At 46.0% G+C, this 23,133-nt stretch overlaps 1 protein-coding gene across 2 annotated transcripts; it reads left to right on the top strand.

The window, feature by feature from the left end:
* The first annotated feature begins 7,705 nt into the window (after positions 1 to 7,705).
* Positions 7,706 to 13,887, top strand: GSC2 (goosecoid homeobox 2). 2 transcript variants are annotated; one of them, XM_079957233.1, is made up of 3 exons: positions 7,706 to 8,029; positions 11,794 to 12,041; positions 13,558 to 13,887. In XM_079957233.1, exons 1-3 carry the CDS (start codon positions 7,717 to 7,719, stop codon positions 13,660 to 13,662), a joined length of 666 nt encoding a protein of 221 aa, XP_079813359.1. In that variant the 5' UTR covers positions 7,706 to 7,716; the 3' UTR covers positions 13,663 to 13,887. The 2 variants fall into 2 exon arrangements, with proteins under 2 accessions (XP_079813359.1, XP_079813358.1); XM_079957232.1 differs by having other exon boundaries at positions 11,791 to 12,041.
* The last annotated feature ends 9,246 nt before the right edge of the window (positions 13,888 to 23,133 follow it).

The raw sequence follows: 23,133 nt of genomic DNA, 5'->3' as shown, positions 1-23,133 counted from the left end.
AGCAGCCGCTCCCTAGGGTTTCAGGGAGAGAATAATATATTGAGGAGCCCGGGGGCCGCACCCGGGATCCTTCTGCATGCAAAGCAGAATTTCCACCCTTCTCAATTTTCATTTTTTAAAAAAATAATATTTATTAAAGTTTTAAAAGTTACAAAAAGAAACGAAAGAGAATTAAACATAACAATACAATACAATACAAAAACAAAAATAGTACATATACATAACAAAAACAAAACAAAAACGATTAAAAAAAACCATATCCAATACTTTCAATGTTGTTAACTTTCATTTACTTGTTTCAGCGAACTCCTCGCACCTCCCTTTTTTGTATTCCACTTCGATTAACATTCCACCCTTCTCAATTTTCAAAGTAAGCCTTTCCTTTATTATGGACGCAGGTGGCACTGTGGGCAGGGAAGCTCAGGCCTGAGGGCCACATTTGGCCCTCCAAATATTTATATCTGGCCCTTGGAACTTTCCCCAGACACATCCGCCCTCCGCATGCCACATCTCTCTCCAACTCTGCTTTCCACCCAATAATAATAATAATAATAATAATAATTTATTTGTACCCCGCCCATCTGGCTGGGTTTCCCCAGCCACTCTGGGCAGCTTCCACAAAAACCAAAAATACACTAAGACGTCACATATTAAAAACTTCCCTGAACAGGGCTGCCTTAAGATGTCTTCTGAATGTCAGGTACTTGTTTATCTCTTTGACACCTGATGGGAGGGCGTTCCACAGGGCAGGTGCCACTACCGAGAAGGCCCTCTGCCTGGTTCCCTGTATACATGAATTCTGGGGCGCAGGTGGCGCTCTGGTCTGAACCACTTGGGCTTGCCGATCAGAAAGTCGGCGGTTTGAATCCCCGCGACGGAGTGAGCCCCCGTTGCTCCATCTCAGCTCCTGCCAACCTAGCAGTTCGGGAGCACACCAGTGCAAGTAGATAAATAGGTACCACTGTGGTGGGAAGGTAAACGGCATTTCCATGCGCTCTGGTTTCCATCATGGTGTTCTGTTGCACCAGAAGCAGTTTAGTCATGCTGGCCACATGTGGACAAACACCGGCTCCCTCAGCCTGAAAGCACCGCATCCTATAGTCGCCTTTGATTGGACTTAACCGTCCAGGGGTCCTTTACCTTTACCTTTTTACTTTTTTACCTTTCCATTATTATTATTATTATTATTATTATTATTATTATTATTATTGGTTTGTAAGTGCTGTCATTTCTTTTGAGCGTACATACAAATTCCAAAGGGTGCAATATATAGTGTGAAAATATTATATTTTGGCTTAATTAATCAAGTCTTATTATTTTATTCATTGTGCTTTCTCCAAGGAGATTGAGGTAGCGCACTATGGTTCTCCCCCTCCTCGTTTAATCCTCACAACAACCCTGTGAGGTAGTTTAGTCTCAGAGGCAGTGACTTGCCTAAGGCCAGTCAGTGAGTTTCATGGCCAAGTGGGGATTTGAATCCTGGTCTCCCAGGTCCTTGTCTGACAGTGTAACCACTGCACCTCACAGGCTTTCTTATTAATGGGAGTTATCCTATAATATCCTGACTCTTGAGAGTCCCATGGACTGCAAGAAGATGAAACCTCTCCATTCTTAAGGAAATCAGCCCTGAGTGCTCCCTTGAAGGACAGATCCTGAAGCTGAGGCTCCAATACTTTGGCCACCTCATGAGAAGAGAAGACTCCCTGGAAAAGACCCTGATGTTGGGAAAGATGGAGGGCACAGGGAGAAGGGGACGACAGAGGACGAGATGGTTGGACAGTGTTCTTGAAGCTACCAGCATGAGTTTGACCAAACTGCGGGAGGCAGTGGAAGACAGGAGTGCCTGGCGTGCTCTGGTCCAGGGGGTCACGAAGAGGCGGAGACGACTAAACGACTAAACAACAAATCCTGCCACAGAAGTCCATATGTAGATGGAGGATTCTGTGCAACATAAATGATAAAACTGAATCATGCCGTCAGGGAACGGCCTTTTAGTTGTTGTTAAAGCTTTCCCGTCTTTCATTTGCAGAGAAAATTTTTCCGTTAAAGTAATGGACCATATTTGCTGATACCATTCATTCATTAGATTGTCCTCTTAAGTTTCCCCCATCATTTGGCTATTGTTATAACCTGGCTGCTATTAATACAAGTTTTCATCAGTACCATTCATTAAAAAACTGGATGCTACCACTTTAAACAGCCATGACTTCCCCCAAAGAATACTGGGAACTGTAGTTTGTTCAGGGTGCTGAGAGTTCTTAAGAGGCCCCTCTTCCTCTCACAGACCTACAATTCCCAGAGTTCCCTGGGAAAAGGGGGTTGATGCTTACATCCCTCTGAAGTCATGACCGTTTTTTAAAGCAAGTGCTGAGAAAGAGCTACAGCAAAGGTGCCGGCCCAATGTCATAGGTGACATACTAAAATATTTCTTTCTTTCCAGTGTGGGGTGAGCATCATGTAGCACCTGCAATAGTGCCAATTCAGCAGATCGAAGCAGGCAAGTGAACATTGAAGGTGAACATGTAAGGGCTTTATACACTAACAGGAACACCTTTTGCCTGGCCCAGTAGTCATACTTCTGCAAAGAGAATAATAATAATAATAATAATAATAATAATAATAATAATAATAATGGTAAAGGGACCCCTGACCATTAGGTCCAGTCATGGCCAATTCTGGGGTTGTGGCGCTCATCTCGCTTTACTGGCAGAGGGAGCCAGTGTACAGCTTCCGGGTCATGTGGCCAGCATGACTAAGCTGCTTCTGGCGAACCAGAGCAGCGCACGGAAATGCCGTTTACCTTCCTGCTGGAGTGGTACCTATTTATCTTCTTGCACTTTGACGTGCTCTCAAACTGCTAGGTTGGCAGGAGCAGGGACCGAGCAACAGGAGCTCACCCTGCCGCGGGGATTCGAACCGCCGACCTTCTGATTGGCAAGTCCTAGGCTCTGTGGTTTAATCCACAGTGCCACCCACGTCCCAATAATAATAATAATAATAATAATAATAATAATAATAATAATAATGCTTTATTATTTATACCCCGCCCATCTGGCTGGATTTTACCAGCTGCTCTGGGTGGCTCCCAACAGAATATTAAAAACACGATAAAACATCAAAAATTAAAAACTTCCCTAAACATGGGTGCATTCAGATGTCTTCTAAAACTCAGGGTTCCTACATGCACCTCTCCAATGCATGGATGCCGTACCCTCCAACGTTTCTCTGAGGGAAATAGGGACATCCTATTCAATAATAATAATCATAATAATAATACCCAAGTGGCTTTCCACAGCCACTCTGTGTGGCCCCTGGAAAGTCATCTAAAAAGGAGTGTGGCCCTCTGGCTGGAAAATGTCCCCCAACCCTGGGTTAGGTGAATGCTCTTCAAATTATTCTTTAAGGGTCAAGGCTCTGCTTTATTCTGAATTGACTCCTCTGGAGAAAACACACATACACAGTTCTTTTTCTTTTCCTCAGGCTCAGAAGACCCTGTTGCTGAAGAATGGAATTTTGGGGGGCGGCGGGGGGGGGGGAGAGAGAGGCAACTCAGGCTTCATCACAGGAAGGATTTTCCAACCCTGTGAATTCACTTTTGACAAACGAACAGCTAAAGCAGATTAACTTTTTTTTTATGTTTGCTAATCCTTATAATGGTTTTAGAATCTCTTTTCCCCAATACGAAAACGATAAAAGGCCCCTCTTTTCTATTCTCTTTATCCATATCTCTACATTGTCTCCGGCTTGTCTGCATTTCTCCTTCTCCCCCCCCCCCTTGTTTTATTTCCCCCTCTATTTCTCTTTTTTTCTAATATGGAATAACCCGGGAGATCTTATCACGGTAAACACAACATCAATATAAATCCCCTCCTACTTATTTGGCCTTTTCCAGGGACCAGGGGTTGCAGAGACGCGTCTGGCGATTGGGTTTTGATTACCGGCTGCTATCAAAAGTCCTCTTTGTGAAATCTGGGTCTTAAATCCCATAATTCTTTGATAAAAGAAGCATTACCAGTCTATTTTGCCCAAAGTGAAAGGTATGGGGAGAATGAAAGAAAGCAATCAGCAGAAGGACTAATAGGCTAAGTGTATAGGACCCTGTATGGTTAGGGAGGTGGGGAGGGCAAACTAGTGATTGGGGGCGTGCGTGCGGGAGAAAATCTTTGTTGCAGGTGATGTGCGTATGCGCAGGCGTGCAGAGGGGGGAATCAATCTGCTTCAGGTTGTATGACTGTGGCTGCTACAACCCCTGCCAACTGGACCAGCTCCCTCGCCCTCCCCCCCCCCCAAAAAAATCCTGCTTCATATTTGTAGGGTGATAAGGCTGCTTTTCTTTTCTTTTTAATTTTTGTTTAACACAAATATTTTATTATTAAAATAATTCAACATTAATACATACATATTACGAATATGCAAACATACAGTGGTACCTCGGGTTACATACACTTCAGGTTACATACGCTTCAGGTTACACACTCCGCTAACCCAGAAATAGGGCTTCAGGTTAAGAACTTTGCTTCAGGATAAGAACAGAAATCGGGCTCCGGCGGCGCAGCGGCAGCAGGAGGCCCCATTAGCTAAAGTGGTGCTTCAGGTTAAGAACAGTTTCAGGTTAAGAACAGACCTCCGGAATGAATTAAGTACTTAACCCGAGATACCACTATACAAACATACATTTCATACAATCCTTTAAAATATTCATACATACCCACGCTCAATCCCACAGATACTGCTGCACCGCCACTGCACGATTTCTGTTCTCATCCTGAAGCAAAGTTCTTAACCCGAGGTACTATTTCTGGGTTAGCGGAGTCTGTAACCTGAAGCGTCTGTAACCTGAAGCGTATGTAACCTGAGGTACCACTGTATCCAGCTTTTCTGGTAGCCTTTAGGCAACCCTATCTCATCTGTTGCCCCTTATCCCCACTGTCCTGTTCTGGTCCCGCAGAGAAAGCCGCAAGGATGGGCGGGCAAGACTGGATAGACATTTCAGGACCACGGACAGCTCCAAACAAACAAGTTGCTCTGGCAGAGGTGAGGTGCAAGACTGCAACCTTTTAATCCAGGGGTCAGCAAACTTTTTCAGCAGGGGGCCGGTCCACTGTCCCTCAGATCTTGTGGGGGGCCGGACTATATTTTTTTTGGGGGGGGGAATGAATGAATTCCTATGCCCCACAAATAACCTAGGGATGCATTTTAAAGAAAAGCACACATTCTACTCATGTAAAAACATGCTGATTCCCGGACCATCCGTGGGCCAGATTTAGAAGGCAACTGGGCCGGATCCAGCACCCGGTCCTTAGTTTGCCTGCCCATATTTTAAGCCTCTGTCTTCCAGCTACCTCTTCTAGGACTTCAAAGCCTTAAAGGACCGGCTCTCTGGCCTGAAGACGGGTACTTCTCCATCCCATAACCCAGGGCCAGGCCAAGATGTTTTGCAGCTTTGCCACTCTTCCCTGCCACCAACTCTCTCCTCCTTGTGTGTTGGCTGCTGCCACCTCTCTCCTCTATGTCTGGCTCCATCACAACCTCCTCCACCTCACCTGTCACAGAAGGCCACTTCTTTCACACACCCCCATTGCTACCCATCACTAGCCAGACGCAGGAATGGGGGTGGCAGCAGTGGGCAGATGTAGAGGAGGTGGCCAGTGGGCATGGAGGAGAGCAGATTTGCCACCTGAGGTAACTACCTTACCTCACTTCATGGGAGGTGCTTGGTTCCTCAAGGGAAGGTGACCGAGAGGGTCTGGGCTCTGGTCACAGAAGCCCTAGTGGTCCTGAAGGTTCTCCTGGTCCTCATATCCAACAGCCTCAGTGCATAGCTGTCAACGATTACCTTTTCTTTTGAGGAATCCTATTCGGAATAAGGGAATTTACCTTAAAAAAAGGGAAACGTTGACAGCTATGCCTCAGTGGTCTGCTGATCTCCATCTGTCAGCTCAGAGCCCTACACGACCCTCATGATTATCAACGATTGCCCCCCATTCATTCATTTAGGACACAAAAATAGTTCAAAGGGAATGTTTGTTGTCTGGGGCCGTAGTTTCCAACAATTGCCATTGTTGAATTGTTTACTCCCCCAGTTTTGTATTTATTCCCCCTGCAACAGACATCTCTGGGTAAGGCAGGATAAAAAGAGCTCGGCAAACACTAAAAAAGACATGAAGATGTATGCACATGGCAGCCAAGATGTCACCATTTGTTGATTATTTCAATTTTTCCAATATATATCCCACCCTTGTTCCCAGTGGGAGCCCAGTGTGACAAACCCACAAACGGAATTTTTTTTAAAAATGTCTTAAAAGCAATTCTGGGAATAAGCATAGCTCTACATTTTGCACGATGTTAAGATGAAGATGATGATGATGATGATGATGATAATAATAATAATAATAATAATAATAATAATAATATATTATTATTTATACCCCGCCCATCTGGCTGGGTTTTCCCAGCCACTCTGGGCGGCTCCCAATAGAACATTAAAAGCACAATAAAACATCAAACATGAAAGACTTCCCTAAACAGGGCTGCCTTCAGATGTCTTCTAAAAGTCAGATAGTTGTTTATTTCCTTGACATCTGATGGGAGGGTGTTCCACAGAGTAGGCACCACTACCGAGAAGGCCCTCTGCCTGGTTTCCTGTAACCTCACTTCTCGCATGGAGGGAACCACCAGATTCTGAAGGATGCAAAGTATTTTAAAAGTCCCAGGTATCCCAAGGATGTCAGGAAAAGTTGTGACATTTTAATACAGTCCCCCAAACCACAGACGGTCCCGGCTAGATGTAAGGACTGTCCAAATCTGTCCGGGACTGCCTGGATATTTATGTATTAAAAAGACAACCTGTATCATTTTGGGGAAACGTCCCACAACTTGACAACTTTTCTAGTTCTCGGGATGGGGAAATAAATTGGCTTTCGGGAAAAGACCTTGGCTTGCAAAGTGTTTTGGCTGCTGGTGCTGATTTTCTATCGTCAAGCTAAACTCTCTCTGTGTCCTGCCATTCGCTTCCAATCCCGCTCCATATTGTGCGATATGACAGTTCCCTTTTGATGGGAAAGCTTTCATTTGGCCAAAGAAAAGGATAATTTGCTTTTCTCTCTCTCTCTTTTTAAAAAAGGACTTAATCCTTCTGGGCCATTTCTGGGCCTGAGAAACAGCTTTTCTCTCCCCCTGACTTGAACGGGAGGATTCCGACACAATGGACCTCATAACCACCTCAAATCTACACTTGAGATAGAGAAATCAGATTTCCTTCCAGAGTCATTTCTGTAGGATTAGCTAAATCTTAGATCCACACTAACCCTTCACAAAGCTGTCAAGATTAGTTAGAATTTATTTTATTCCAGCAGGGGGTTTATGGTTTCCTTTCCAAGAAGGATTATATAGATATATACGTATATATTTAGGGTGCCGTTGGTTATCAAGCAAGCTCGCTTAGGTGGGCAGACAGGGGGCTGGTTCTGGGATATATATGCATGTGATCTTGTTTGTCTGTGAGCATATATAATAAAAAATGGCCCAGGAGGTTGGATAAGAAGCTGAGCTCCCCCCAGACAGACACACACACACACACACACACACACACAGCCCTCCAAGAAGCCAAAACGTTAGTTCTGCCCCATATTTTCCCTTTGTCGTCGTTTCGAAAACTAGTTTCCCAGTTCCATTCCCGAAAAGTCAAGTCTCTCTCTTGGAGGTCCCTTGAGCAGGATGTCTGCCGACGCTCCTTCAGGCGCAGTAGACCTTGGGAAGAGGACCCTCAAGAAACCATGCTCCTTCACCATCGAGAACATCCTCTCCGGCTCAGCCGAGCGAAGACCCCCTGTCCTCCTCCCGTTCTGCTTCCGAGGGATCTTGGACTGTGAGCCCAAGGGGCTGCGCTCTCTGGGGGGCATGGCTGCTGGCCCCCTGCAGCAGGAGGACGACGAGGTGGAAGAGGCAGAGGTGGACGCTGCGCCTTGCGGCTGCTGCTGCTGTGTTCACAGCGGTCCCTACTCCTGGCAGGAGGCTGCAAACTGGCTCAGTGAGTATCCCTGTTTGCTTGTGATCAAAGCCTGAAGCTGGCTGCTGCTGTGAGCTCTCAGCCGAACTTTGGTCTTTGCTGGGATGCATTTGCCCTACTCTGTGTAGTATAAAGGGAAGGGGGAGAGAAGTTTGGGAGAGGGTCACAGGGTCAGCTAAGGGTGTGGGAGAAATTCCATTCAGTTTGCGTTTGAATTCGTACCTCCCCAGTGTGCAGCTTCTGAAACTATACCCAGCAACCCTTCGAAATTCAGCAACCCTTCGAAATTCAGGAGAACTGCATTGTAAAATGGATAGGTGTGTTTGTTTATATAACAGCTCCCAGAGTCCCTGGGAAAGGGGATTGATCATTAAACCATGCTGGGAATTGTAGCTCAATATGGGGGAATCCCAGCACCCTTCACAAATGACAGCTCCCAGGATTCTTTGGGGGGAGTCATCACGCAAGGGTGCTTCATGTGTACAGTGTAGATGGGAACTTTGAGTCATGGTTAAAGGGAGAGACAAAGGTAAACTGGCTTATCCATCACACATATGGGGTGTAAATGGCCTGTGCATTTTAGAGCTCTTTGTCAGTCAAGACCCCTCCTCTACTTCAGTTAATGCTCTTTCCTGCAATTCACAACTTTTCTTTCCCCCTACTTTAAATCTTATCATGGATCCGCTGCAGGCTGACATACAGGGGATATTGCAATCCGATAAAATCATTCTAACCTTTCCCTCTTCTCTCCGGTAAAACTGATAAGGTTGGAAACCTCTCACAAATAACCGATTTGTCAGCCATACTGGAGGGCAGAGGAAAGGTGGTTGTGAAACCGACAACACTTTATAACCCACCAGGGAGAAGCTGTGTGTGTTTTTTAGAATGGGCAAAAGTCAGTCCAAAATATGTAGAATTTACTGGGAGAGGGGAAATTTGGGTGGAAAATGCTCTCTATGTCCAGGGTGCCTTTGACTTGTTCGTTGAGCATTAGTCCCAATTTGTTAGCAGGGAGACTAGATGATGTTGCCTGTTTAATAAGCATTCATTCTGATTTGTTTACAGAGAGGTTAGATGTTGTGTTGTTATCCCACACTTTCCAGTGCATTTCTCCCTCACTTTCCGTATCACAAATACTCTGATCTCTTGGGGAAAGTAGGTTTGTTGTGCAAGACTTCCCAATCAACTATAAATAAGCAAGCTACATTTGCTGGTATGAGATTAAATCTCTCACCTGGAAACAGCAACAGCCTGGAGGCACCCAGTATCTGTTAATGAAGAGAAACTGCAGTTCATTTTTGAGGCAATAGCTACCAAGTAGAATATAGATATAAAAGGGGTGCAATATGGTCCCATAGACACAAAAATATTGCTGTACACAGATATCGTAGTACTGACAATATCTTCCCCTGAAAAATCTCATAGAGAAGTTACGAAGGTGTGTAGCAAGGTATCAGGCTATAAAATAATTGATGATAAATCAGAATGGCTCAGGGTAAATATCACAAACGATTTTTTTTAAAAAAAAAGATCTTATGGAAGCAAGGAAAACCACATGGACAAATAAGCAAAATGGAAAATATTTAGGAATATAGGTTGTGAACCACTTAGATGAAATAATAAGGACTGATTGTCAAAATCTGTATATAGAAGTGGAAAAGGAACTGGGATCATTACATACATCATGTTACAGATGAATATAAACCTTGAAGATGAAAGTATTACTGAGAAACTGCAGTTAACCTGCATGGGAAGATACATCAAACAGAATTTGGGTTCTGTAAATGTTTTAGGGTGCTGGCTAACTCCAGCAGGGATGGGGAACCGGTTGTCCTCCAGATATTGATGAACTCCAGTTCACATCTGCCCCAGCCAGCATGGCCAGTAGCCAGGGATGATGGGAGGTGCGGTCCAAAAACATTTGGAAAGTCAGAGGTTCCCAAGCGCCAGCCTAGAGATCTGAAATGTGGGTGGTGGGCTCCACCTCTCTCTTGGGGAGTTTTGAAGCCCTGCGTCTCCACCTTTGCTCTACTTGCCTATTTTCAAGTGTTGCAAAATGCCAATAAACCACCCCTTCCAGAGGGAATTAAGGCCAGGTAAGCACAGGGCCTCTGCCATGTCTGGCATAACACGATGGACCAGGTCATTAAAAAAACCACATTTTGCTTTTTGCATAGAAGGCAGAGGCGTAGGAAGGGGGGTGCGGTGGAGGCGGACTACTCCTGGTGTCATCGCTGAGGGAGGTGACATTTGGCGCTGTTGTAAATAAAAATATGCCCTTTTCCGTTATGGGGTATCCAAGAGCCCATATAGAGTCCTTACATAGGTTCCCTATTGGTAGGAGAAGATAACAGAGGCCAACCAGAGAATATTGAGAAGCAAAGGAGCTAGAAAGCTTGATCTTTATTGATCTGTTGCAACAGGGTACTCCCCTCACACGCAGGAGAGGAGGAGGAACCCCAAAATTGCTGTGCAAGGGCTTATAAAGACTTTTGAAATTCCCATCCTGTAGATCAAGACCACCCCCAGAAATATTATGCATTCATCACAGAAGGGGTGTAACCTAAGACCACCCCTCAGATAAGGCGATCTAAAACAGAACATTTGCATGCTGTTTTCTCCTGTCGCTTTGTTTATTTCCTGTCTGGCAGGTTACTTGATTGGATTTCTTGGGGAGCCTGGTCAGTCTTTTGTAATGATAAGGCTCACACCCTTATTCAAACACAGATTAAGACAGGATTTGTGAAGGAAGAGACAATGGGGAGGCTTTTCCATTTTGACCATGCAGAGAAACGTTTGCTCAGTTTAGGAATCAAAATGGTTCCAGGTTGGCTTTCCTGTGCTGATCTATGTACGTGTGGTTATGAACGTTGCCATATATCTAAGACCATAAAATTCCTATCACAGCGCGTTGCCTGCCCGCGACTCCCAAGCCTACCCCAAGCCTTTGGGGAAGGGGGGAGCTGCGCTGCAATGCTGGTGGCCTCCCCCACTTCTCCCTTCGTTTTGAGAGCTCGTGGGAGGCTTGGGAGTTGCGGGTGGGTGGTGTGCCGTTGCCCCGCATTCCCGGGCTGCTGGAGGAGGCTGGCAGGCAGGCAGGCAGGGGGAGGAAGGGAAGGAGGCAGGAGGGGGGAGGGAAGGAGAGAAGCAAAAGCTCCCTCAACTCAGGACGCAAACCCTAGAACGCACAGGAGGAGAGGTGGGGTGTGAGAACAAAGTTGGGGGGAAAGGTTTTAAGCGCTTATGCTCACAATGTTAAGTAAATACACCAGAAAATAACTCCTGCAGCTGTATCTTATTTTTCCTCCTTTTAATAATTTCAGTGGGGGGTAAAGGTAAAGGGACCCCTGACCATTAGGTCCAGTCGTGGCCAACTCTGGGGTTGCGGTGCTCATCTCGCTTTATTGGCCAGTGGAGCCGGCGTACAGCTTCCAGGTCATGTGGCCGGCATGACTAAGCTGCTTCTGGCAAACCAGAGCAGCGCATGGAAATGCCGTTTACCTTCCCGCTGGAGTGGTACCTATTTATCTTCTTGCACTTTGACGTGGTTTCAAACTGCTAGGTTGGCAGGAGCAGGGACCGAGCAACGGGAGCTCACCCCATTGCGGGGATTTGAACCGCCGACCTTCTGATCGGCAAGTCCTAGGCTCTGTGGTTTAACCCACAGCGCCACCTGTGTCAATGGGGGGGGGTGACAAAAAAAATTTCGCACCAGGTACCACCTGCCCTTGCTACGCCTCTGATAAAAGGCAAACCCGCTGAATCCCAAACTTTCCTTTTAGCAGACTCAAGGTTTCCCTGGCCCATGCGGGTTTTCCATCCCGTCGGCAGGCCGTGCAAGAACCCTCGTGGGAGCCAGAGCGAGCTGCAAGCTTTCCACCAGATTCAGCGCCGGACCCGCCGCCACCGCACCATCTTCACGGACGACCAGCTGCAGGCCCTGGAAGCCCTCTTCCACCAGAACCAGTACCCAGATGTCATTACCAGAGAGCACCTGGCTAACCGGATTCACCTGAAGGAAGAGAGAGTGGAGGTAAGTGCAGTGGTACCTTGGTTTAAATTGGGGATAAATTTTTAAGAATGCAAGAACCTTGCTGCATCAGAAAGGAAAAGTCCATCCAGTTTAGCATTCTGTTCCCACGGTGGACAACCAGATGGCTTTGCGAAGCCCAAATACTGGGCATGAAAGCAATAAATCTGCCTAGCTGTGACTGGAAGTTCATTGTGCCTCTCATTCTGCTGCATCCATCATAATTTATAGCAGAGGTCCCCAATAGGCCAAGTAATGCTGACCCCGTTTGTCAAAAGCCAAGCCAAACTTTTAAAAATTTTGATACCTCCTTGGTAGTTTTTGTTATGTTAATGGTGCTGCGGACCCCCTGGGTGGGTTTCGCGGACCCCCTGAGGTTTGTGGACCACCAATTGGGAGCCACTGATATATAGCCTTCATGATAGCCATTACTGGCTTCGTTTTGTACGTATTTCATATTATTTGGTATATTATCATGTAATAATAATAAATTATTATTATTATTATTATTATTATTATTATTATTACCCTGCCCATCTGTCTGGGTTTCCCCAGCCACCACCAACAGAATATTAAAAACATGATAAAACATCAGACATTAAAAACTTCCCTAAACAGGGCTGCCTTTAGATGTCTTCTAAAAGTCAGGTAGTTGTTTATTTCCTTGACATCTGATGGGAGGGCATTTTCAACTTGCATTTTGAGGTCAAATAGGGTTGTATCCAGTTACTGTGTTGCATCTGATACAAGGTCTGCCCAGAGTAGACCTCATATCCATTAATTTCAATGTGTCTTCTCTGGGTAAGGATAGCCCTAGAGACAGCCCATTGAAATGAATGAACCTAAGCTAGTCATGTCTTTTAATTTCAATGGGTTTACTCTGAGGAGGGCTAACATTGCATACGGCCCTTTGAAATTAATGGGCACAACTAATGTATTTTTAATTGTTTGTTGGAAGCTGCCCAGAGTGGCTGGGGAAACAATAATAATAATAATAATAATAATAATAATAATAATAATAATATAATGGGGTGAGCTCCTGTTGCTCGGTCCCTGCTCCTGCCAACCTAGCAGTTCGAAAGCACGTCAAAGTGCAAGTAGATGAATAGGTACTGCTCCGGCGGGAAGGTAAACGGCGTTTCCGTGCGCTGCTCTGGTTCGCCAGAAGCAGCTTAGTCATGCTGGCCACATGACCCGGAAGCTGTACGCCGGCTCCCTCGGCCAATAAAGCGAGATGAGCGTCGCAACCCCAGAGTCGGCCACGACTGGACCTAATGGTCAGGGGTCCCTTTACCTTTATTATTATACAACCTAGGTTCATCAGTTTCAGTGAGTCTGCTCTGAGCAGTGCTAACATTTGCTATGGCCCATTGAAATTAATGCACCTAGGTTAGTTGTGCCCGTTCACTCTAACACTGGATAAAACCCACAGCATCTTTTAAAGAGGAAAATCACGTGTCGGATTGTGGACCAATTTTTCCTCTCTTTGTTGCGGGGGCACTTTTTACGAAACGCACAGGTTTGGTTTAAGAATCGGCGAGCCAAGTGGCGGCATCAGAAGAGAGCTTCGGCTTCGGCGCTCGTCCTTCAAGGTGCCAAGAAGTCTTCTGAGGGAAACTGCTGACGGCTGGGAGTGAAGGCTGGATTTGACAAGTGCTGAAGGTCCCATTGGCTTCTGAGCATCTCAGCAGGAGAAAGTGAGGAGAAACGGAACGGCGATGCGAAATGGAGAGGAATCCTCACAATTTATTAAGAGGAGAAAGAAGAGATGGTATATTTTCAAGGGGGGCCGGAATATAATGTGCTCAACCCACTGTAACAAAACATTAATAAAATAAATGATCCCCAAGACCTGTTTGATCTTTGAAAGCATAAAGTAAGGGTGCGGCTTAGAGCACCTGGTTTGGATTCGGAAGGCCCAGGTTCAACCCCTGACACCTCCAGGAGTAGGGCTGGGAAGACACCCTGTCTGAAATCCTGGAGAGCAGCAGCTGCCAGCCAGTGTTGTCAATCCTGAGCTGAATGGGCCAATATCTGACTCCATATAAAACAACCTCTCCTGTTTCTATTTAATTCCGCTCTTTGTTTTGAGCCAAAAGGTTCAAAGCCATGCATCTCCAGGTAGGGTTACAAGTGACCAACCAGCACTGGGCAGCCATTTTAATTTTCCACAATGCCCCAGGAGTGAGGCTACATCGGGGGCGTTGTGGGGGGGGGGGGAGGGAAGCTTGTTGCAGAAATCTGGTACTGCTAGAGTCCAGTGTCAGAGGAGGGGCCTATGAGAAAGTGCTTGGCCCAGGGTCCCATCAACCTGAAGTCCTCCCAATGCCAGGTATCAAACTTGGGGACATTCTGTGTGCAAATGGTGTGCTTTGCCACCAAGCCATGACCCCTCCCCACCTTTTAAAGTACAGTAGTACTTTGGTTCTCAAACTTAATCCATTCCAGAAGTCCGTTCCAAAACCAAAGCATTCCAAAACCAAGGTGCGCTTTCCCATAGAAAGTACAGTCGTACCTCGGGTTATAGACACTTCAGGTTACATCCGCATCAGGTTCCAGACTCCGCTAACCCAGAAATAGTGCTTCAGGTTAAGAACTTTGCTTCAGGATGAGAACAGAAATCGTACTCCGGCGGCGCAGCGGCAGCAGGAGGCCCCATTAGCTAAAGTGGTGCTTCAGGTTAAGAACAGTTTCAGGTTAAGTACAGACCTCCGGAACGAATTAAGTACCGTATTTTTTGCACCATAACACTCATTTTTTCCTCCTAGAAAGTAAGGGGAAATGTCTGTACGTGTTATGGAGGGAATGCCTACGGGTGGCGGGGGGATCTGCTGCAGTCGTGAGCAGAGGATCCATGGTTCCCCTTCCTTCCCTCCTCCGTGGCTCGCTTTGCTCGCTTTGAAACAGCAAAGCGGGAGAAGAGCCGCTCAGTGGGGAGGAGAGAGGGACAGAGAGCCTGCTTCTTTAAAGGAGCAAAGCGGGAGAGGAGAGGAGCCGCTTACACGAGTGTAAGCGGCTCCTGTCCAGTTGGTTCCTTTAAAGCAAGCAGGCTCTCCTCTCCACTCAGCTCGCTACATAGCAGCAATGTTTTTCAGCTCACTAAGCCGGGGATGAGTGGGGAGGAGGGAGAAAAGCAGAGCCTGCTTGCTTTAAAGCAGCAAAGTGGGAGAGGAGAGGAGAGGAGCCTTCTCCCCTTATACCCCTCTTCTTCATTATTAGCAGCATCCTTCTCCACCCACCCCACGCGTGCTTCTTCTCCCCTTAAACCCCTCGCCTGCATTATTAGCAGCATCCTTCTCCACACACCCCACGTGTGCTCCTTGTCCCTTGAGTGCTTTTCCTTCCCTCCCCACTTAAAACGTGGTTACAAAGCACGGATCCACATGGATCCTCAGGATTTTTGCATTGGGCTACTCCAAACTCACTGTCAGATCACATGTCAGTGGCCACAGCATGAACCACAAAATTCATACATCCACTGTTTCGTTTAGAATTTTTTTCTTCTTGTTTTCCTCCTCTAAAAACTATGTGCGTGTTATGGTCGGGTGCGTGTTATAGAGCGAAAAATACGGCACTTAACCCGAGGTACCACTGTATATGGTATTTTGATAGGAATTTTAGCTCTTGATATATGGTAATGTTCATAGGTGTACCAACCAAGCACTTACATAGATCAGCACAGGAAGACAAACCTGAAACCATTTTGATTCCCAAACTGACCAAATGTTCTCCCTGCAAGGAGGGAGGGGGGTGGGTGGGTCAGGGAGCCTTCCTATTGTCTCATGAATTGAGTAATCAGCATTTTAATGGGTGACAGACTATCAGGAAAGGCAGTCAGATAAAGTGGCAAACAAGAAAAACAACATTCAAATTTCTGTTTCAGACCGCCTTTTCTGTGATGTAGGTTTGATGTTCCTGGGGGTGGTCTTGATCTACAGGGTGGCAATTTCAAAAGTCTTTATAAGGCCTTGCACGCCATTGTTCTGGGTTCCTCCTCCTTTCCTGTGTGTGAGGGGAGCACCCTGTTGCAACAGATCAATAAAGATCAAGCTTACTAGCTGCTTTGCTTCTCAATATTCTCTGGTTGGCCTCTGTTATTTTCTCCTACCAATAGGGAACCTATGTAAGGACTCTATAAGGGAAAAGGGCATATTTTTATTTACAACAACCACAATCTTTATTGTTGCGCAACAGGCCCCCACACAGAGTAAGAACCCCAAACATGGGTTGCAAGCTCTTTCAAGACCTTCCCTCTCCACCAGAAAACATGTCCAGAACCATCACTGATACATCATCACCATGTCACAATGAGGTAGCAAAGTCGTGAGGTTACAGAAGCTCAGTGCAACAATCGCCCCGTGTCATAAATGAGCCAGACTCCAGAGAAGGTTTGCAGCCAACTAGCAGTGAAGGAAGTAGCCAGGAAGAGAGAGGATCTGGCCAGGGCGCAGAAGGCCCAGCCAGGGTGAAGAATCCCGGGTGTCAGGAGTGCGTGCAGGAGCCAGGCCCTGTGGCCAGTGGGACTTTGCAGGGCTGGGGCCTTCCTAAGTGCAGGGCGCAGGAAGAAATGCTTTGCCAGGGCACAAGAAGAAATACCAAGCCAAGAGGGGCACTTCCAAGATGGCGATGGAACAGTGGTGAGTAGACCACAATCTTTATTGTTGCGCAACAAGTCCCCACACAGAGTAAGAACCCCAAACATGGGTTGCAAGGTCTTTGAAGACCTTCCCTCCTGACCAGAATACATGTCCAAAACCATCATTGATACATCACTGATACATCATCATCATCATGTCACAATGAGGTAGGGGAGTCGTGAGGTCACACAAGCTCAACAATTGCCCTGTGTCATAAATGAGCCAGACCCCAGGGAAGGTTTGCAGTTGCAAGTTCCCGCCTCCCCCTTGGAAATAAAGACACAGGACATCAGTATTTTAGGTTAATGGGCGAAAATAGGCCACAGCTTTATTGATTATAGGAACTGAGCGGTATTGGCTTAGGCATTGGTTCTATCGTCTAACTGGCTTCAGCCTGATTGCTTGAAGACCGGCAAGGGTTAACCACCAGTAGGGTTAACCACCAGTAGGGACGCAGGTGGCGCTGTGGGTTAAAGCCTCAGCGCCTAGGGCTTGCCGATCGAAAGGTCGGCGGTTCGAATCCCTGCAGCGGGGTGCGCTCCCGCTGCTCGGTCCCAGCGCCTGCCAACCTAGCAGTTCGAAAGCACCTCCGGGTGCAAGTAGATAAATAGGGACCGCTTACCAGCGGGAAGGTAAACGGCGTTTCCGTGTGCGGCTCTGGCTCTGGCCAGAGCAGCGATGTCACGCTGGCCACGTGACCCGGAAGTGTCTCCAGACAGCGCTGGCCCCTGGCCTCTTAAGTGAGATGGGCGCACAACCCCAGAGTCTGTCAAGACTGGCCCGTACGGGCAGGGGTACCTTTACCTTTACCTTTAGGGGGAGTCCTGCTAATGCACATCAGCTAGGAGCTCGGGGGCGTGCCTTAGGCCCACACCTCCATAGGCTTCGGACAGGGCAACACCCCCCGGAATCATTTCCTGGACCACCCTTTGATATGGGGGAAGGTGATGGCGCTTCCTCCCCCCAACTCATCTGCATAATGCCTAACGGCCAATGCCTCTACCAATGCCTAACCGCCAATCGAGCAATAGCTTGCCGCCAATACCCTCAAACCTGTAACCAATCCCTAATCCCAGCCATCATATCCACCAACCACACATCATTTCCCGCATCAGAAAGATGTACGCCATCCTCTTGGTAGAGGGCCACTTAGCTGAACTGGATGTTGGGGTGGTCAATGACCCAACCCCCCAGAGCTGCCACTCTACACATTGCCAAATGTACCACAAGCTTCCTGGCTTTGTTTATCGCAATAGGGCACCGACAGTCCCTCCATACATGCCTCGCCAGCAGTGGTGACCAAATTAGGGTTGAATCTGGCAATGAGGCAATCAGTTCATTGAAGTCATTGTAAATGTGCCACATCAGGTCCATGCCTTTCCGATAGGCCAAGTCATTTCCCCCCAGCTGAATAACCAGAGCGTGAGGAGACCTTCCAAAGTGGCTCTGGCTTTCACTGCAGGCATAAATTCCGCCCTTCTGTGAGATTCAGGAAACTTTTTTTTTTTTAGTGGAAGATCCTGCCTGCACCCCAGGCCACAGTTGAAGGCACGGTTACTAGCCCAGTGGACAGTGCTGTGGCCTGTAATCCAATGTGCACCACAACGCTTCCTGAAAGCGAAAGAAGGTAACAAAGCCAGGTCAGGTATACCATGAACAATCACAAGGTCTTACGAATATACCGTATTTTTCGCTCCATAGGGCACACCGGACCATAGGGCGCACCTAGTTTTTAGGGGGGGGGGGAAATAAAGAAACAAATTTTTATTCCTCCCCCTCAGCCCCAAAGAGCAAAGAAGCCAAGACAGCTAGCGGGATCCATCCCGCTGGCTGTCTTGGCTTCCTCTTTAGCCAAGCGCAACCTCTCCAGCCGGGAGAAGCTGCGTGCGGCTTCATTTTTAGCCGTGGGGTTGGGGCGGGGGAAGCCCGAGCTTCCCCCGACCCCAGCCCCCAGAACAGGCAGCTTATCTGCAAGCCTTCCGAGCGCAGCGGGAGTTCCCGCCGGGCTTCGAAGGCTTGCGGATAGCTGCCTGAAGCCTGGAGAGCGAGAGGGGTCGGTGTGCACCGACCCCTCTCACTCTCCAGGCTTCAGCGAAAGCCTGCATTCGCTCCATAGGACGCACACACATTTCCCCCTTCATTTTTGGAGGGGGAAAAGTGCGTCCTATACAGCCAAAAATACGGTTTCCTTTAAAAGTATCAGACTTCCACCTCCCCAAGTCCTTCATCCATTCAGCCGAGAGTCCCAAATGCATTGCTGTGGTGGCGGCCCCAATCCAAAAGGAGTTGGCTGTGAATTCAGCTGGGGGTAAACCATAGGCAGCAGTCACCCCTCGTATAGCACACATGAACTGATGCTGTGTAAGGCAGGAGCCATCCCAAATTTATGAGGAATGGGCCTGAGACGGTCGGTTTCACGTACATGAAATGTCTAGTGCCCTTTACTGGGCATGGCCCATTGTGACTAGTTGCTTGGAGCCGAGTAAGGGCCGCCTTTCCCTGCTGATCAGTTTTGGAACATTGGACACGCAGGACTAAATTGGATCTGGACAAGGTCAGGTCTCTCAATAAACTTCTCTGGGCAGCGGAATCTTGTTGGCCCTCACAAACCACTTCGCCAACGCGCAGAGTGCCAAAGGAGGCGATGGAGTATGAAGCCGAAAAATAACCGGGCCTTGTACTCGGACCAACAGATACCGTATTTTTCGTCCTATAGGACACACCGTCCCATAAGGCGCACCTAGGTTTTTTTTTGGGGGGGGGAATTATCTTCGCCCCCAGGTGCGGGGCTGGGGCGGGGGAGGCCTGAGCTTCCCCCGCCCCCGCCCCCAAACAGGCAGCTCTCTGCAAGCCATGGGAGCCCAGCGCTGGCTCCCGCTGCTTGCGGAGAGGTCCGCGAAGCCTGCAGAGCGAGAGGGGTTGGTGCGCACCGACCCCTCTCGCTCTCCAGGCTTCAGCGAAAGCCTGCATTCGCCCCATAGGACACACACACATTTCCCCTTCATTTTTGGAGGGGAAAAAGTGCGTCCTATAGGGCGTAAAATACGGTACTTCTTGATTTTTATTTTTATTTTTATTGTTGTTCTTGTTATTTGGATTTGGCATAGAATGTCATAAGTTATGCGCCTTCTACCATCACTGCTGGGAGGCTGCACCCTGCGCCAGCCCCCCAGTGCCCTTCAAACTAAGAAATCCGCACAAGGGTCTATGGAGTAAATAGCCTTTCAGAAGAAGGAGATTGCAGCTGACTGGATGTTTAAGAGTCTTTGCTGCGCGACCCAGCTCCCTCAAATGTACCAAGTATTGCAGAACTTCAGCCTTGGTAGGGGGTGTCAAGCCTAGCATTTTTTAATTTGCCTTGCAACTCCATAAAATCCGACCAAGTCTTTTTATAAGGTCTAAGCCTGGACGGGAGAACTGAAGCCAATACTCCCTTCAGGACATCATGTTCCCAAGGCTCCCAAGGTGCTCCAGGAATGGCTGTGGCAATTGCTGCGCCTCTGGTGCTAATGAGCGGAAGCAGTCCTTCTGAAAACGAGACAGAGCATCCGTGATATCATTGTTAACCCTAGGTGTAAATTTGGCAGAGAAATAGATGAGTAATTCTAAGCCCAAAAGGACAAAGGACCGGAGCAGGTTCACCACCTTAGGAGAGTGCGATGATTACTTAGACAGGACACTGACAACCACTTGATTGTCAGTCCAGAAGCATACCTGGTGATTCCCGAACTCATCAGCCCGCAAGTGCACCGGAACTACGATAGGGAAATTCTAAGAAGGTGAGGTCACACGTGATAGGTTTTCCTTGCTAGCTCGTAGGCCAACGCTGAGCACACCAGCGCCCCCTGAAGTAGACACCAAGCCCCAGGGAACCAGCTGCATCAGACTGTACCTGAAAGTCTGAACGCAGCATCAAATTGTCCTGCCACAACAAAATGCCCTTGTACTTATCTAGGAACTTTAACCAAACCTCCAGGTCTTTGGCTTTTCCCCAAGGAGGGAGAAGGGACTGAGTGGCCGAGTAAGGTGTTTTCGGTTCTAGGAGTCTTTTATATTTCTCCCATATTTTATATATAGACTTTTTGACTATATGTCCTAGGAAGCCTTTATGTACTTTGACTTTTTCATCTATTAGATAGGCATGCCATCCAAATCTCGTCTCTACTCCCTCTAAGTCCAATACATCCGAGTCATCTAATTTGATCCATTCTTTTAGCCGGGTCAGACCCACCGCATCATGATATAACTCCATGTGAGGGAGGCCAAATCCTCCTCTCTCCCTCTTGTCTATCATTATTTTGTGTTTTATTCTTGATTTTTTTCCTGACCACACAAATTTGGCCAAATCTCTTTTCCAATTATTAAAACATTTATCTCCTCCTAGTATTGGGATACTTTGAAATAAAAACATCATCCTTGGTAATATGTTCATCTTTATCACCGATATTTTCCCTAGTAAGGAAAGATTTAATTTCCTCCATACTTGCAAACCCTTTTTTATTTCATTCCATGTTTTCCCATAGTTCTCATTACTTAAATCTATAGTATTTGTTGTTAAATTTATTCCAAGATACCTTATTTTCTTTTTAATTTCCAATCCTGTAATTTCTTGTAATTTCACTTTATCTTTTTCTTACATATTTTTCACTAGTATTTTGGTTTCCCCATAGTTTAATTTGAATCCTGCTAATCTGCCATATTCGTTTATACATTCCAATATTCTAGGTGTGCATTGTAGGGGATTTTCTGTTGTGATCATAACATCATCTGCAAAGGCTCTTAACTTACATCTTTTTTCACCAACTACTATTCCTCTTATTTGGTTGTCCTGCCTTATTTTCTTTAATAGAACCTCTAATACTATTATAAACAATATTGGGGATAGGGGGCATCCTTGTCTTGTACCTTTAAAGATATTGATTTCTTCTCCAAACTCTCCATTAATAATAATTTTTGCTTTCTGTTGGTTATATATTGCATTTTTACCTTTTTGGAATTTTTCACCTAGACACAATTCTTTTAATAGTTTTTTCATAAATTCCCATGAGATTTTATCGAAAGCCTTCTCTGCATCAATTGAAATCAGGGCTGCTTGTTTATCTCTTCTTACTTGTAGATATTCCATTATGTCTATTATATTTCTAATATTATCCTTTATTTGTTTTCCTTCCACAAATCCAGCCTGATTTTTATGTACTATTTTTCCTATTATTATTTTCAACCTGTTAGCCAATAATCCTGCATAAATTTTATAATCCGAATTTAACAACGAAATGGGTCTATAATTTGAGACAGATTCCAAGTCTGTACCTTGTTTTGGCAGGAGCATTATATACGCTTGAGTCCAAGAGTCTGGAATATTCCCCTTCTCTACCACTTCATCTATTACTTCTTTTAGTGGGTCAATTAATTCACTTAACATTTCTTTATAGTATTCTGCTGGTATGCCGTCTGGAACTGGGGATTTCCCTGTTTTTAATTTTTGAATTGATTCCTTAATTTCTACAGTTGATATTGGTTCATTTAATAATTTATGGTCTTCTGCTATATCTATTAATTTATTTTTCTTTATATATTCCTCTATTTCTTCTGACACTTCATCTTTTTGATATAATTTTTTATAATACTTTTCAAATTCTTTTTGAATTTCTGTAATATCCCCTATTGTCCTCTCTTCTACTCTTGTCTTATTTATTAATTTTTCATTTCTTTGTTTCTTTAATTGCCAGACAGGGATCTTCCTGGTTTATTTGCCCATTCAAAATTTTTATATTTCCAAAATTTGATTTTTTGAGAGTAGAATTTTATTGTATTCTACTCTCAATAATTTAATTTCTTGGTTTAATCTCTTTATTTTTGCTTGCGTAGCCCAATTTTTCCTTCCTTTTAATTTCTTCTAAAAGCTCTTTTTCTTTTTTTATTTATTTTTATATGCTATTGAGTTTTGCTGTATGAAATATCCTCTAACAACTGCCTTCCCAGCATCCCACACTGTTTTTAGACCTGTCCATTTCCTCCAATTGTTTTCAAAATATTCCTTCAACAACTTTCTGGCTCCTGGTATTACTTTTTGGTTTTTTAATAGGAAAACATCCATTCTCCACCTTTCCCCTCCCTTTCTTCTCTTTTCCTTTAAGAGTTAATGATACTGGATTTTGATCTTTGAGTGTTTTGGGCAATATTTTGGCATTCTCTGCTTTAATTGTCATTTGCTTACTAATCCATATACTGTCGATTCAACTATACAATTTTTGTGTGTGGCAGAACCATCACGATTCGCAGGCAGCGGCGGCAGGCAGAGCAACAACAACAACCAAGGTGGAAAATCATCATGTGCAGGCAAGGGAAGGCAGAACAACAACAAAAACCAAGGCAAAACCATGATGATTCGCAGGCAATGACGGCAGACTGAAGAACAACAACAAACGTGAAACATCACTTTGCGCAGCCGAGGGGGC

Source organism: Podarcis cretensis (genome assembly GCF_951804945.1).
Source record: "Podarcis cretensis genome assembly, chromosome: 16".
NCBI lineage: Eukaryota > Metazoa > Chordata > Lepidosauria > Squamata > Lacertidae > Podarcis > Podarcis cretensis.
The sequence above is the reverse complement of the archived record's forward strand: the minus strand, read 5'-3'. Positions and strand labels throughout refer to the sequence as shown.